Source organism: Balaenoptera borealis (genome assembly GCF_965194805.1).
Source record: "Balaenoptera borealis genome assembly, chromosome: 1".
Lineage (NCBI taxonomy): Eukaryota > Metazoa > Chordata > Mammalia > Artiodactyla > Balaenopteridae > Balaenoptera > Balaenoptera borealis.
Window position 1 is genome coordinate 193,002,247 of NC_138860.1, and position 14,082 is coordinate 193,016,328.

The 14,082-nt window shown below is 58.4% G+C and overlaps 2 protein-coding genes across 2 annotated transcripts in view; one reads left to right on the forward strand and one right to left on the reverse strand.

The window, feature by feature from the left end:
• Positions 1-1,171: 1,171 nt before the first annotated feature.
• RER1 (retention in endoplasmic reticulum sorting receptor 1) lies at positions 1,172-11,627 on the reverse strand. The gene is made up of 7 exons (XM_082404372.1): positions 11,478-11,627; positions 7,910-7,991; positions 6,793-6,897; positions 4,940-5,039; positions 3,614-3,692; positions 2,360-2,495; positions 1,172-1,794 (listed from the first exon to the last, which is right to left on the reverse strand). The coding sequence occupies exons 2-7, from the start codon at positions 7,988-7,990 to the stop codon at positions 1,705-1,707; spliced, it is 591 nt and encodes a 196-aa protein (XP_082260498.1). The 5' UTR covers position 7,991; positions 11,478-11,627; the 3' UTR covers positions 1,172-1,704.
• A 102-nt stretch (positions 11,628-11,729) lies between these two features.
• Positions 11,730-14,082, forward strand: part of MORN1 (MORN repeat containing 1) — a 41,104-nt gene continuing 38,751 nt past the window's right edge. Inside the window, exons 1-2 of the mRNA XM_082378603.1 lie at positions 11,730-11,981; positions 13,126-13,197. Coding sequence (XP_082234729.1) covers positions 11,906-11,981; positions 13,126-13,197 — 148 coding nt within the window. The 5' untranslated portion in view covers positions 11,730-11,905. The remainder of the gene's footprint in view (positions 11,982-13,125; positions 13,198-14,082) is intronic.

The following is a 14,082-nucleotide window of genomic DNA, read 5'->3' on the forward strand; positions in this document are numbered from 1 at the left end:
GTGTGCGTCCTGGCCATTCAACACGAGCGGTCTCCTCCTGCTTGGAGCGCCTGGTGGGCCCCAGTCAGCCTGACCCACTGAGGCCACCCATCTCCAAAGCTGGTGGTGGGCCAGCTTGCCTACACCAGCTCACTGCTGTGTCCATCACACTTCCTGCCACCTTTTTTGTTATTTTCAGGTTTTTAGATCTACCTAAGCTGTGCAGAGACAGGACTTTGCCGTAGGCATCCTTACAACACCAATTCCACAGAAGTGCTGGTGTGTTAGCACCATGAGGTGAACGGAAAAGGGGCCCTCCCAGGGCCCCTGCAGGCTGCTTCTCCCTCCATGTGACTCTGTGGGCGCGGCGATGCAGGAACAGAGACTCCTCGGTGAGCAGAGGTCAGCCCCAGACGCAGGCCGTGACCGTGGGCCCTGCTCTGGACGGGCAGGAGCCCCAGGGGAGGCTCCACGGTTCCCAAAACCCCTTACTTACACTCACCAAGTGCCCGCAACTTCCCGTATTTCAGGCCTGTGCATTTACCAGGAAAACAGTATGAAAAACAAAATAAAGTCTAGAGTTTGAACACCTCAGGTGCCATAATGTGGTAATAAAAGTACCGATTTGGACATCATTTACACATGAAGTTAAAATTCAGGATCAGGTACACAAATGGTCTTCATACGGCCTCTTAAAAGCAAGAGGAGCTCAATTTCAGCTATGCAAAAACTGGCAAAAGAAAAGCCAGGCAATAAACACTCGATGTCTGAAACCCGCAGACAGATGGAAACGGCGCTTGCAGCAGGGAGTGGGAACAGACCACCGGTGTCTGGGCCGCGGCCTCAGCAGCAGAGCCCGCCCTCCAGGGAGGCCACGCTCCCCCGCCAGGCCCTCACAGTGCCGGAGGCGTAGCGGGTTAGATGAAGACTACAGGCGAGCAGGGACGTTGTCTTTAATGAAGTTGGAATTAAAAAGTCACTCGGTAAAATGTTTACGAGTATTGGTTTTTATCACATCAAAAAAGTTGACATGCAGGTCAGAGCTGTTCCCCCGTAGAAAGTGGGAAGCCATGTGTTAAAAGCCACAGAACTGGCTGCTCCTGCCAGGTGTTTCTGAAAAGGGGCTGCTGCATGAGAACACGTTTAAGTTAAAACAACCCTTCACGTATCAAAGAAATGTGTCAAAATAATCTCAAACAATTAAAATATATATATTTATAATTCCAGGCCCTCAGAAGCAATCATGGTAGTTAAGAACGAAGTTTTGAGTCATTATGATAGAGGCCAACTCAACACATCTCTAGCGAGATGAAATTCGGAAACCGGCATTAGAGCCCGGAGTTGCTGCAGAATCTCCTCCATGCGCCGGACGGACGGGCGAGCGTCCTCCGTGGCCACAGTGAGCGTCCTGGGAGGCGGCAGCTGGCGTCCTGGCTCCTTCCGCGGGCCCGGCCCCCCACCCCCGCCCACCAGCCCACCCGGCTGTCCACCCGGCCTGCGCTCTGCAAGGCCAGCGTCTGGACGCCTGACCGGCACTGGAAAATAAATCAACGCGATTCGGTTTAAATGCCAGTTTCTTCAAGAACCTGATATTTCAGTTACAAATAATTGAAGCTCCTTTTTAAAAAGAAAATAACTCCCTTGTAATCAACTACTTTATATGAGGAAAGAAGACGGCGTCACAGCAACTTGCGGCCGTCCAGGGCCCGCGGAGGGCGGCCACGTCTAGCTGGCGAACGTCTTGCCCACGTCCTCCTTCCCCTTGTACGTCCTCTTGCCGTGCGTGAACGGGATGTACCGGTACTTGATCATGTGCTGGGGACAGGCAGACGCGTCTCAGCACGGCTTCCCCGTGACCCACCTTCCCTCCAACTCTGAGCTCCACCTTCTCCACATACCGGGCGTGGAGACAGAGCTCTGGCGGATGCCCCCGTCCCCCCACTGCCCAGCGGAGCCGGCCGAGCTGCTGGAAACCCTGAGGGTGTGGGATGGGCTTCGTGACGCTCCGTGTGCCGGACGGGCTAGCGCTACTGAGCTGGGGACATGGGATGGGCGGCACCCGGGCCCAGGTGGTTGTGGTGGGGGGAGGCCAGGATGAAGCCGCACCGCCCTGTCTGGCCAGGCCCGTTCTAGGGTGATGTTGGTAGAACACACCATCTGGCAGGTCCTGGGCCCCGACCGTCCCGCAGTATGACGTGCCAGACCTGAGGGTGTTAACTGGCTGTGCTGTGCTGGCGGGGAGCGGGCACCACACCCATCAGACCTGCAGGGAGAGCAGGGTCCACACGGCCCTCCCGTGTCTCGGGCCCGAGCCGGCTCTCCCAAAGCTACCAGTACCGGGTGGCACTGTCTCACAGTGCAGAACCATCTGGGTTTTTACCTTTATTTGCCTCTTCATCGTGATACAGAAAAGCATGATGAAGTACATCACCAGGATGGGCCAGAACACCGGGACGTTGAATGCCTCAAAGAAGGTGCAGACCATGGCCACCAGGATGCCCTTGGTTGCTGCATGCCTAACGTAAGGAGAGAAGGTCAGTGCTGGACGGCGGCCCCGAGGAGGGTGTGGGTCTCCACTTGCGGAGTGGGCTGGGCGCTGCGTGTGGCATGTCTGACGTACTACGTTTGACCACGGACACAGCGTTCTTAGTCCCTTGAACACTCGAAGTTTTCTGAAATTACATAAAGTGTAAAACAGCAGTGGGGGCCCTGGCACTGCCCAGGCCGGCAGCTGGCAGATGCAGATGCCCCCCATGTGCTGCTGGGGCCCACGTCTAGAAATCCAGTCCCGAGCCTCAAGGCTTGAGTCCCACATACCCAGCAGGCCGTCCCCCAGTGGCCGAGCAGTGTCTCCAGGAGAAGCAGGTGGAGTCAGGCCTCAGGGCCACCCTCCCTCCAGCTTAGAGCCCAACCCATGAGGGTCACAGCCCTACTTAAAATCCCCCTTGGTCTCCCTTTCCTAGAGAACAAACGCCACCTCAGAGGGCGGGCAGCCCCGGGCCCGACGTTTCACGCTCATCCCACAGGGACTCGCCGAGCGCCTGCACGGCCGCCCCCGCACCAGGAGGACAGGCTGAAGGGCGGCAGCTCTTTGCCTTCACTTTTGTGACAACACAGGACAGACACGTTCACAGACTACCCCCCCCCACACACACACACACACTAGCGGGTCACCTCCATCCTCCTGTCACATTCATCCTTGTCACAACGTCACACACACGACTGCCTCCAGGAGGCCTGGGGACGCCCAGGCCACCCCGAGGACCGAGTGAGGAGAGAGCTGGTCCCCCTTCGGGCCACCGTGCACAAAGCAGCATCCCCCCGAGGCCAAGTGTGCCACATACCCGGGACCCGCCCCCCCAGAAGCAGCCTCTTTTCTGCAGCATCGAGGTGCAGCGGTGTCACCTTGGGAGGGGGGTGGGCACTGCAAGGCCCCGTGACCCCCCTCCACGCCCAGCGGGCACGCTTCACGTTCTGGGTTGAGTCAACATTCAAAACGAGGAAACACAACAGGACTGGCGTTTCTCCAAGGGGTCTAAGCTGCTGGCTCGCTGGGACCGAAGCGCCTGCCCCCGTCTCACGGCCATGCGTGGGGACGAGCGCCCTTCGCAACCACCGTTAGGAAGTGACTCACCAAAACTTAAACTCTGGGAGCCTTCGAATGAAGGGCCGGAACTCCTCATTCTGTTTGGTTGGTAACGAGGGGCCATCGTCTGAAAGGCAGAATGTCACCCGGAGGTGAGGCAGGCAGTGCACCTTGTCACTTCCACCGCTGCCCTTTTAAGGTTCCCTAGAGCTTGTGAACCAGCAGGCCTGATACGTGACATACATATTTACATCCTTTAACCGGACATAAAATGGGAACCTTCAGTTGATTTAGAAACTGATTCACTGCTTTAGAAGATCTGTATTAGAATTTCTTTTTAAGGCCACTTTAAGTGATCAAGTAAAAATTCAACCACACGCCGATTTTCAGGAACGCGTCAACTGTACAACACGAGGTACAGGGAGAATGAACGTCCACAGGCCATGAGAGCACAGAGGCGGGAGCCGTGCATCCACTCTCAGGCGCGCTGGGCTCAGGACGGCCACCCTCTGCAGTGAGCCGCGAGCCGCCTCCCACCCCATGCGGGAAGGTGCCCTCCCCAGTTAACAGATGGAGAAACTGGGGCCTACTGAAAGGGCCTCTTGTTTCCTAATCCCCCCAATGCAGCACCAAACGAAAGGGTTGTTTCCTTTGCTATTTTCATCAAATACTCCACAGAAAAAAATACACAGGCTCCGATCGTGACGCGAACAGGCTGCGTAAAGTGTGCCTCTGCCGTTAACAACTGTGCCTCTGACTCCTCGGGCTCCACAGGAGCTGCGTCGGGTTTTCCCAACAGTGGCTGCGACGTGCCGGAATGGAGGCCTCACCATCTGGTCGTGAGCCATCCCTGCCCCCAGCTGGCCCAGCAGGTGTGTGCCAAGGCCCCCACCTGGCCCAGGTATGCCAGGAGCAGCCAGAGCCACAAACCTTTCCACCCATCGCCCTCAGGGGACATCGGGGGGCCAGTGGCCTCAGTCAGCCACGCGGAGCCGCTGTGGAAGCCTGCTTTTGTGAGAAAGGGACCTAACAGGCAAGCGTGGAGGGGACGTGGATGGGCCAGCTACCCAGGAAGCAGGCCCCGGCTCCCCCCGCCCCCGTGGGACCTCGCCAGGTTCCACAGCCCGACGGCTCACTTTCCTCATCTGCCAAACGGGGGTGACAGGAGCGCCTGCCTCCTGGGACTGTCACAAGGGCTTAGAAAGTCGTTCCACAAACTTGCCAGGATCACAGAAGTTGCAGGTACATTTTAAGCACCCAGAGAACAGTCCCCAAAATTTAGATTTCAAATGTTTCCAGAGAAAATGGAGCAATCCTGGGAAGTATAGAAAGACCACAACTCTCCCCAAACAAAGTGGACAGTCTCTACTCTACCTGAATCTTCCATTAAGGAAGGATCCACTTTTGGAGAAAGGAAAGCTATGAAGAGATTTAGATGGTAGATTCCCAAGGCGTAGGTCACGATGTACCAACCCTGGAAGAGAAGGAGAAACGGTCAGTGAGGCCACCCTGAACCCATCCCCTGTCTGGACTGAACCAGGACGTGGAGTCGTAACAAGTGACCAAAGTGCAGTGACCATCCACGCTGACAGTTTATCTTAAACGGCACCGAGGGGTCCTGAGAGTGGATAAGCCACGGTCCACACAGCAAACGTTTTCAAGGGTCCCGTTAGGTGCACCCAGAATGTAAAGCCACCAGCCCCCCAGAAGGCAGCAAAAACGGGGGTGCTTCACAAAGCCTCACGCCCGAGCTGCACACCCGGGTCACAAGCCCTGCCCTCGGCCAGCGGCCCCTGACCCAGACGCAGGCTCCAGACCAGCCTGAGACACTGGGGCTCGAGCTCCTTCCGGCAGGCGGTTCACACCACCACACACTGTGTCAGGAATGTTCATAACGTTTGCCCAGAAGAAATCCAGAGCCGGAAAATCAGGAAACCAAGCACGAGTCAGCAAAGTGTCGTGGAGCCAAACCCCCCTCAGGCGGCACAGAGAAGGGGGCACACATGCCACGTGACTCGCTCTTAGAGGAGAGACTTCATCCAATCAGAACCAGAGCTGCACTGCAGGACCAACTGTAAAAGCCTAAACATTTTCACACAAACAAGATGAGCCCCTTCTGCCTTAAAACGTTTTCAAGTCAAACAACAAAAACCTAAATGTGAAGCGTTAACAGCTGAATGTTCACACAGCTCCGCAGGGTGGGCTGAGTCTGAAGGGATGCCAAGTCGGGCAGAGACTCAGCTCAGAGCACAGGAAAACCAACCCGTACGAGATGCCCCCACCCAAATCCCCCAAGTCAAGGTTTCTAGGTCATTCTTTCCATTAAGAATGGACCAAGGTCCAGTTTCTTAAAAAAGTCTAGAGCCGATCACAGCAAACTGAACATCAGTTGTAGACACCCAATACAGACCGCACCCTGCTGCAGAGCTGGACCGGGGCCCCACCGCCTCTGTGCCGAGCCAGGCCGAGGCTTCCTTGTAGGAACGCAGACACAATACCATCCAAGGACAGGTCTCTACACTTAGCTTAGGTGAGAATTCCCCACAGCCCTGGACGCAGCATAGCATCCAGCAGGTGAAGTATCCATCTACGCACACACGTACTCCTACACCTGGAAGGAGGTGTCTGCTTTCAAGGAGCGGGAGAAAAAGCCTCAGCCTCCTTCCTCTGGGCACAAGGGAGCACGAGCTGCCCTCCTCTCAGGACCTACAGAGCACTCCCGTCCAGGAGCCCGGCACTCACCAAAGGTGCAGGGAGGGCGTGCGTCCCGTGGAGGAGCCGTGCCACCCTCGGTCACCCCACCCGGCCCTCCTCGGACACCAGCACGGCTCACGGCGCCCAGGGAATGGGGTGGCCAGTCCAGGTCATTTTGTCCCTACAGTCCCCAGCCCCCGGAAGTCCCGCGCGAGGCAGGGTCAGGGAGCGCCAGAAGGTCCCCTGTGCAGACCAGGACACTGGAGAGCGCTGTCACCTCACCAAGCCCGGCTGACACCAAGACTGTCCTGGGAAGTCCAGCGAGAGAATACGAGGAACTCAGGACGGGATGTAAACAACCCCCCTTTAAAGACAGTCACTGAAGTCTTTCTTATGCTTGGTGCTTAACTGAAAAATGATCTTTAGAGACCCTTTCCTTCACCGTAAACCCACCTAATCCAGCGACAGAAGGAAAAACAACACCCCAGCCAACACCGCAGTGCGGTGACTCATCACCGCCACCCCCCACCGACCTGCAGAAGGTAAACTCGGATCATGTAGACGAAGCTCAGGCCCAGCGTCACCACCCATCGCACAGCCGTGTATGGCGTAGACTTGTCCAGCCAGGACTGATAGATCTGCAACGAGAGCGCCCAAGTTACAGAGACCCTGCAATTCCTTCTGCAGAGCACACTTCCTGCCAGCGTTTGCCTCAGACTTTAAGTCAATGGCACTAAGCGGTGACTGCAACTAATCCAAGATTTGCAGTGCTTCCTGAGGCAAGTCCACCCCTTAAGCAAAGATACTACAGAACCACCTCTTGCAGCACGTGGTCCTACAGCATCGGCCCGAGGGGCCATCATGGGGAGGCTGAACTTCAACCCCCGAGAGGATGGGACAGAGAAAGGAGAATGTCACCACCCTGCACGTGGGACTCCACCCGAGGTCCCGTCCCAAAGCCCGCTCCCCCCGGAGCCGGTCCCAGCCCACCCAGGAGCTGCAGAGCTGACTGCCTTAATCCTTAGATTCACATATGTGCCTACATACACGTGTACGTGTGTGTGTAATTAATATACACGTGTGTAGTCTAAATTTAATTTTGAGATTTTAATTATGAAAAATTTCAATCATTCGTGAGAGAGGATATGAGCCTACATGTGCCCATCACCTGGCTTCAATAATTATGAACTTTTCCAGACGCTATTTTTTAATTTTAAAAATCAAGACAGTTTTAGGTTTGAACCAAACTGCGCGATCCTTCGCTGAGTTACACTCCTTCCTGCAGAACCCACAGGCCTCGCTGCAGCCCCAAGGGGTATTCCCGCCGCGGAGCACAGGCCTGGGCCAGAGGGGCCGAGGGGACAGCAAGGGCAGAGCAGGGGCCGCCAGCTCCATCCCGCCCAGGAGCTAAGAATGGTTTTCACATTTTAAAAGTTGTTGGAAAAAAACACAGAAGACAAGTACGTGGCCTGAACCTCAGGAGACCCAGCACCCGCACGGCAACGGGAAAAGCTTCCGAGAGGGTGAACGAGAGGCCCAGGGAGGTGCCGCCACCCTGCGGGGGCTGCCAGCACACTTACGCCCCAGGGAAACGTCCCAGGGTCAAGTCTCATTTAAATGTTTCTGCAACTCAGTGACCCAAAAACCAACCTGTCCGAGCCTTGTGAAGAACCTGTACACCACAGAAGGCTTCCCGTGGACGGAATCTCCCACACTGTCACCTTCGGACATGCTGTATACAAGAAAAATACAACACACTTTTAAATTCAATAAAAAGCACTCAAAGACTGGATCATTTTGCCCCATTTTCATCAACACCGTCAAGCAGGTTTCCTCAGTAGTCACTGTTTCATCCACGCCGTGGCTTCCTTCTGTGTGTCTTTACCACCAGTCACCCAGAAAAAAGAAACCAGCCAGCGACACGCCTTGGTGGAGAGCCAGGAAGGCATGTGACACGCGAAGCAGCAGCACCAGGTGGACTTCCGTTTCTGCTCATGTCACCTGCCTCACACGCCTCCGGCAGGTCCCCAGGAGCCGCCCTCGCTGACGGCCAAGTCCTGTGGCCCCGTTCCTGTGTCCACCTCCCGGGGCCGGTCCACAGCACGGGCCACGGCGCCCAAGCCTCCCCGGGGCTCGCCGGCCTCCAGCACCTCCTCCTGCCGCTCCTCGGGCTCCCCTTGGTGCCCCCACTTCTCTAGGCCCTGCCCTGCCCTCCGTCCAGGCCGCTGCCCACGGTGCCAGCTGTGCACCTCCAGGTCCTCCCAGACCCGGTCCCCACTCCATGGCCAGGCTCCTCAGCTGAGCGCCCGTCTGCGTCCCAGTTCCTTATCTGCGCGTGCAGGTAATCCTATCTGCTCCTGACCATTTCAACATGCCGGGCGACTCCACGCGCATCTAGCCTGCGAGAACCCAGGTCACTAAGGGAAGCCAAGGGCATCGTCACCCCTATTCCACAGCAGAGGATCAAGCCCCAAATAGTTTAAGCCACTTCTCAAAGTCAAGAGTAGCTCTGACCTCAGCTCCTGCAGCCCAGCACACCCCCGCCTGAACCTCGGGACCAGAGGATGCAGAGGACGGAGGGCCCTGCCAGCCTGAAGCTGGTGAAGACGCCAGAGCAAAGCTCTCGCTGCCCGCAAACTTGCGGGCGGCTCCTTCCCGATCTGGCACCATGGCAGGGCTGGGGACCAGAAGCGGACTCCAGCTAAGAGTCTGTTTCCAGGGCCCCTGAGTGGCACGGCTGTGCGGCCTCAGTTTCCTCATCGGGGAGATGGCACCTGCTGGCACAGCAGCCCTTCCCATTCAGACAGAAAACCGCGGCTCCCGACGGCCCGAGCTGCCCCGTCGCCCGGCCTGCGCACAGCGGGGCTGGGGCCTGAACCCACGCCCGCCGACACGTCCTCGCCATGTGCACTGAGCAAGCCAGCAGGCTCACGATGCGATCCCAGGTCCCACGTGGAACAACGTGCCCTTTACAGCTGACCCTCGAAGAATGAATGGAGAGTTAGGGGCGCCGGCCCCCCGCAGTCGGCAAGCCGAGTATAACTTTGCAGTCGGCCTCTGGATCCGCAGTTCAGCCAACCACGGACTGTGCAGTACCGCAGTACTCTTCTCGTGAAAAAAATCCACACGTGAGTGGCCCCATGCAGTCCAAACCTGTGTTGTTCAAGGGTCAACTGTACAACTCAGGTATTAAAATAACCTGAGCAGTCCCACCACACACGTCATCACATCTGTGCTGAAAAGTCTGTCATTCAATAACACCATTTCCTGGAGCCACCGTGTGGAGGGGGCCAACTAGGCTAGCGGGCGCAGGAGTGCCAGGAGTGTCACGGAGGAGACTGAGAAATGCCCTTTGCTCTCAGGGGAGCCGAGGCTGAACTGAACAGGTGAATCGTGGCTCCTAGTCCTGTCGTTTGAGAAGGTTTGTCTTTACGTTCAACTGGGAAAAATTCCAGTTTTTAAAACGGGCTACGTTAGAGCCTGTTACCTAGGACAGCCAGCCACCCTCTTTAGGCCAGAGCCAGGCCAGCAGAAAGCTACATCAGTAACATCATTTATCCTGCGGTTCCATACAAATTACCCCTTATTTTACTTTTTTATGACCGAAGTGTTTACCTTTAGAACGCTTCTACTTGAGCTGAGGCATTAAGATGAACATTAGAAAAACCTGGCTATTCCTTTAAAGTACGTGCCCTAAATAGAAATGACCGCTTCTAAGTCTCATTCTTTCAACTGAACGTGTGGAAAATCGTCCCAAAACAAAACAGCCAATTTCAGGTCACCTGGCAAACAACATACGTGGTAACACACGGCTCCACGCCGTGGCTGAGCTTGCCGACGGCGACGTTAAGAACGTGAACTTTGGAGTCAAACGGCCTGTCTATGGCGTGACCCGCAGGCCACCTCGCCGGCACCGCAGGCCCCTCCCGGGCCTCTGTGGGAGTGAGCAGCCAGCATCAGCAGCAGGCCTGGCCCGTAGGGCGGCCGAGGGAGGGAGGGAGGGAGCGAGCGGGTCTCCCTCACACACGTCAGACCTGTTCCCGAGCCCGATCGGGGCAACCCTCGCAGGGCTGGGCGTCTGCGGTCCTCTTCCCTCTGCTGTTCCAAGGCCGCCTCCTCGAGAGAGGCGCCCTGTGACTGTCCAACAGGTGCCGGTCCCTCACATCACGTCACCCTGTTTTATTCTGTGTGACGATCGTTTCTGATTGCTTTCCGCTTTCTCTCTCTACTGCCTCCTGCTAGAACGCAAGCTTCCTGAGGGGAGCCTTGTCTGTCCACTGCCAGCCCCACGGCCCACAGGGCCCGGCACAGAGCTCGCAGTGGGTAAGTTCTCTGTTGGATGTCACTGCTTCAGCCTCAGCCTCAAGAAAACAAAGGCAAAAACAAGACAAAACCATTCCAAGCGGAGACCAGGAGTATCACGTGTGCAGATTTGCGTACAGAGTTCCAGAGTCATCACTGCACCTGTCTGTGGAGTGGACCTCCCTCCTCAGATGGCCCCCATCACACAGAGGACAGTCCCGCCCGGCGCACGGGACACCCACTGTTTGGCTCCCACTACCTCTCCGTTCATCCCCCCTCCCCATTCCTCCTGGGTCCCCAGCGTGGTAATTTCCCACACTTTCACCCTCTGATGCTGTTCCCTCCGCTGAAATGCCCTTCCAGACCTCATCCACTCGAGCGCTCGGCCAAGCCCCGCCGCCAGCTGCTCCCTCCCCTGGGCGTGACCACCTTCCCGTCTCCTCCGGGCCCTGACCACACCGCACCTGCACCGCCAAAACCGGGGGCCCCGGGGGGTCCACCTTACACATCCCCAGAAGTGAGACCCAGCCGACCGAGCAGCAGGCACCCCGGGACGCTCCCAGGCCCAGTGCCCAGGGCAAGTTTCCGGAGGAAGCTCTGGGCCCAGCACGCGGGGCGCCGTCGGGCGGCTCGACCCGAGCGCTCGGAATCCTCGGTTCGCAGAATGGCCAGGACTCGACCTCAAGAGACCCAAGTCCACCGCGACGCTTCCTACCCAAATCCCGCAGACCGCCCTGGTTCGGCGAGGACACCGAGGCCCCACGGCCCCGGCCGGGCGGCCGACCCCTTCCAGGACGCGCCAGCGGGGGGCGGGAGCCGGTCATCGCGGCGACCCCAGGGGCCCCGTTCGGCCCCGGCCCCGCGCGCGGCCCCCAAGCCCCCGGCCCCCGCCCCGCCCCGCCCCGCCCGCCGGCACCTCGCGGTCCACTGCGGCCGAGCGCGGTCTCCCGAGGGCCGCGAGAAGGAGGACGCGGGTGGCGGCCGCGCCGGCGCTTCGCTCGGTCCGGGAAGACGCAGCCGAGCACTTCCGCTCCGTCTTGCGCGGCGCCGCCTCCCGGGCCTTCAAGATGGCCGCCGGGGCGGGGCCGAGAGCCTCCAACCATTTCCGCTTCCGGTGCGGGCGCCCAGGCCGTTGGCGGGGCGGTCACGTCGGCGGAAGGGATGTAAGCGGCGGAAATTCGCCGCGTTGCGCAAGCGCAGTCGCGTCCTCTGGCTCCGGGCCCAGACAGCTCCGCTCCAGAGATTGGTAACGCCCAGAGACTGAGGCCGAGGCCACGCCCCCTCGCGACCAACGAGCCAATGGAGGAGTGCTAGGAGGTTGCTAAGGGAAACTCTAGAGGCAAGATGGCGTCCGCCCGTGATGGGTGCCCGAGCTCCCGCCTGGCGCGCCGAGACCCGCCGGCGCGGCTACCGCGGGACGGTAACAGCCGACTGCGCCCTACCGGGCCTCGGTCCGGATGGGAGGGAGGCGGGCAGGTCCGGACGCTCGCTGCGCGTCCCCGCACCCGCACTTTCACTTCAGGAAGTCCAGAACCCGCGGCCCCCAAGCCCAGCGGGGCTCCCCACGCACGCCTCCCCCGAGTCTAGCCCGCAACCCCCGGAAGCCTTGTCGCCCCCGATCTGGGAGGGACGCGCCTTCGCGTGTCCCGGTGCCCGCGGGATGGGTGGGGTCCCGGGCCCAGAGTAGCAGAACCGGCCGTGTCTTGGAGACCCAGCCGGCAAGAACCGAGTCGGCCCTGGGTGTCCCTGCGTCCTGGCAGGGGTCGCCTCTGACCGCGCCTGCCGACGTCCCCGACGCGCGGTCAGAGGAGGTTTGATAGGACCTGTTCATAGAATGAAAAAAACGGGGCCATAGAGATCCGAGTCCACACCTCTTAACTTCAGGTAGAACCCGAGTCTCGTTTATGGCACATACCAGAGTCTGGCAACCCCACGCTTCCCTAGAGCCGCTCGCCCCAAGTTGGCCTTGAAATAGGGGGGCTGGTGGGGAGGGGGCCCTGCCCCCCCCAGGAACTACTGGAGTTGGGAGTTGGGGGATGGTGCGCCCAGCAGCTGAGTGGCAAGAAGTGATGATGGGCAGGCCCTCCTTGGGTGCAAGTGTGGATTTTGTCCGGAGGGCACAGGAGGCCACTGGGGGGATGAGGTCCCTACAGAGAGATGACCGGGACGGCTCTTCCCCTCGTGCCCTCACTTACCCCCAGCTCATTCGGCTCAGTTCAAATGTCCCCTCTCAGGAAGGCTCCCCACCCCCGCGCACACCCGTCCACCCTCCCACCAACCCGCACGCTCCTCTCAAGGACCCTGCGCTCACTCCTAGCCTGCCTTCCCCCGGGCCTCTCTGCACAGAGTAGGTGCTCAGCGTGTCTGGTGCATAAACAGATGAACAGGGAGAGTCGTGACCCGAACTGAGCCTTTCGGGAGCAGTGGGCAGGGGAGTTCACTGGGGGTGAAGCCACAGACACCTGGAGGAGCCCCCGGGACGGCCCGCACCTCAGCGCTTGCTGCTCATCAGCCGGGTCACCTGTGTCCCTTGCTCACCTGTGCGCCCTCCTTTCAACATTCAGGTTACGGAGTCTACGTTTACCCGAATTCTTTCTTTCGATATGAAGGAGAATGGAGAGGAAGCAGGAAACATGGTAAGGATGGGCTGTGGCCTCTTCCTGCAGCCGTGCCGCTGATGGCCCGTGTCCCTGCCGATCTGGGGGCCACACGGGTGCTGGCCACACCGGGCCCTCAGCGCTCACTAGCGCCCGTGAGGGGCCATCCTGCAGCGCTGGAGGCCTGGACGGCTCCCCTGGTGCTGATGAGATCTGCTTTTCTTTTTTTTCTGATGATAAAGAGACTGTTTTTGTAGAAAATCTAAGAAGCAGAGGAGAGCAAGTATCAAGCGGAAGTCCCCTGGAGTCCCCCCCAGAGTCAGGCCTGAACTTTCCAAAGTTTACACTCACGGTTTTATGCCTGTTTGGGGTTCTGTCTGCTCACATCCTCTGCCTGTTTTTCTGCTGGAGGATTGATCTTTCAGTATTTTCTCGTGAGCTATTTTTATATCTGTTGGCTGCCAGGATTTTCTATATTTTGAACCTTTTGACTTTTATTGACTTTTCTTATAACGTTTTTGCCCCACGGATGTTTCTCACTTTTGTGCTGAAATCTCTGATTCTCTTCCTGGCCTGGACAGAGTGGTCCCTCCTTTTTGAAATGTGCTTCAGTGTCACCCTGTGACCACAGACTCTCTCTCTCTCCTTCTGCCCCTGCGCTGACAGAGGTGAGGTGGCCGTCGAGTCCCCTCTGAGGAGGTCTGGGGGCGGGGTCCTTGCACTTTTGATGGCCAGGACAGCAGGACGACGCTCAGTCATGTTTCACGGACGTTCTCGTTGGTGGACGTGTGTGGGTGAGCCTGCAGAGAGCACGTGCTGGACGAGAGATGGAGCCAAACGCAGAGACTTTCACGGCTCCGCTCTCGTCCCTGAGAAACGAGCCCGGCCACACGCATGCCCCAGCGGTCACTCCCAGCCACTGCC

Coding starts and splice junctions, on each gene's coding strand:
- RER1 (XM_082404372.1), bottom strand. CDS start 7,990: ATGTCCGAAGGTGACAGTGTGGGAGATTCCGTCCACGGGAAGCCTTCT. Junction 6,898..7,909: donor TCTTCACAAGGCTCGGACAG/GTTGGTTTTTGG, acceptor CTCTCGTTGCAG/ATCTATCAGTCCTGGCTGGA. Junction 1,795..2,359: donor CGATGAAGAGGCAAATAAAG/GTAAAAACCCAG, acceptor GCCTGTCCCCAG/CACATGATCAAGTACCGGTA.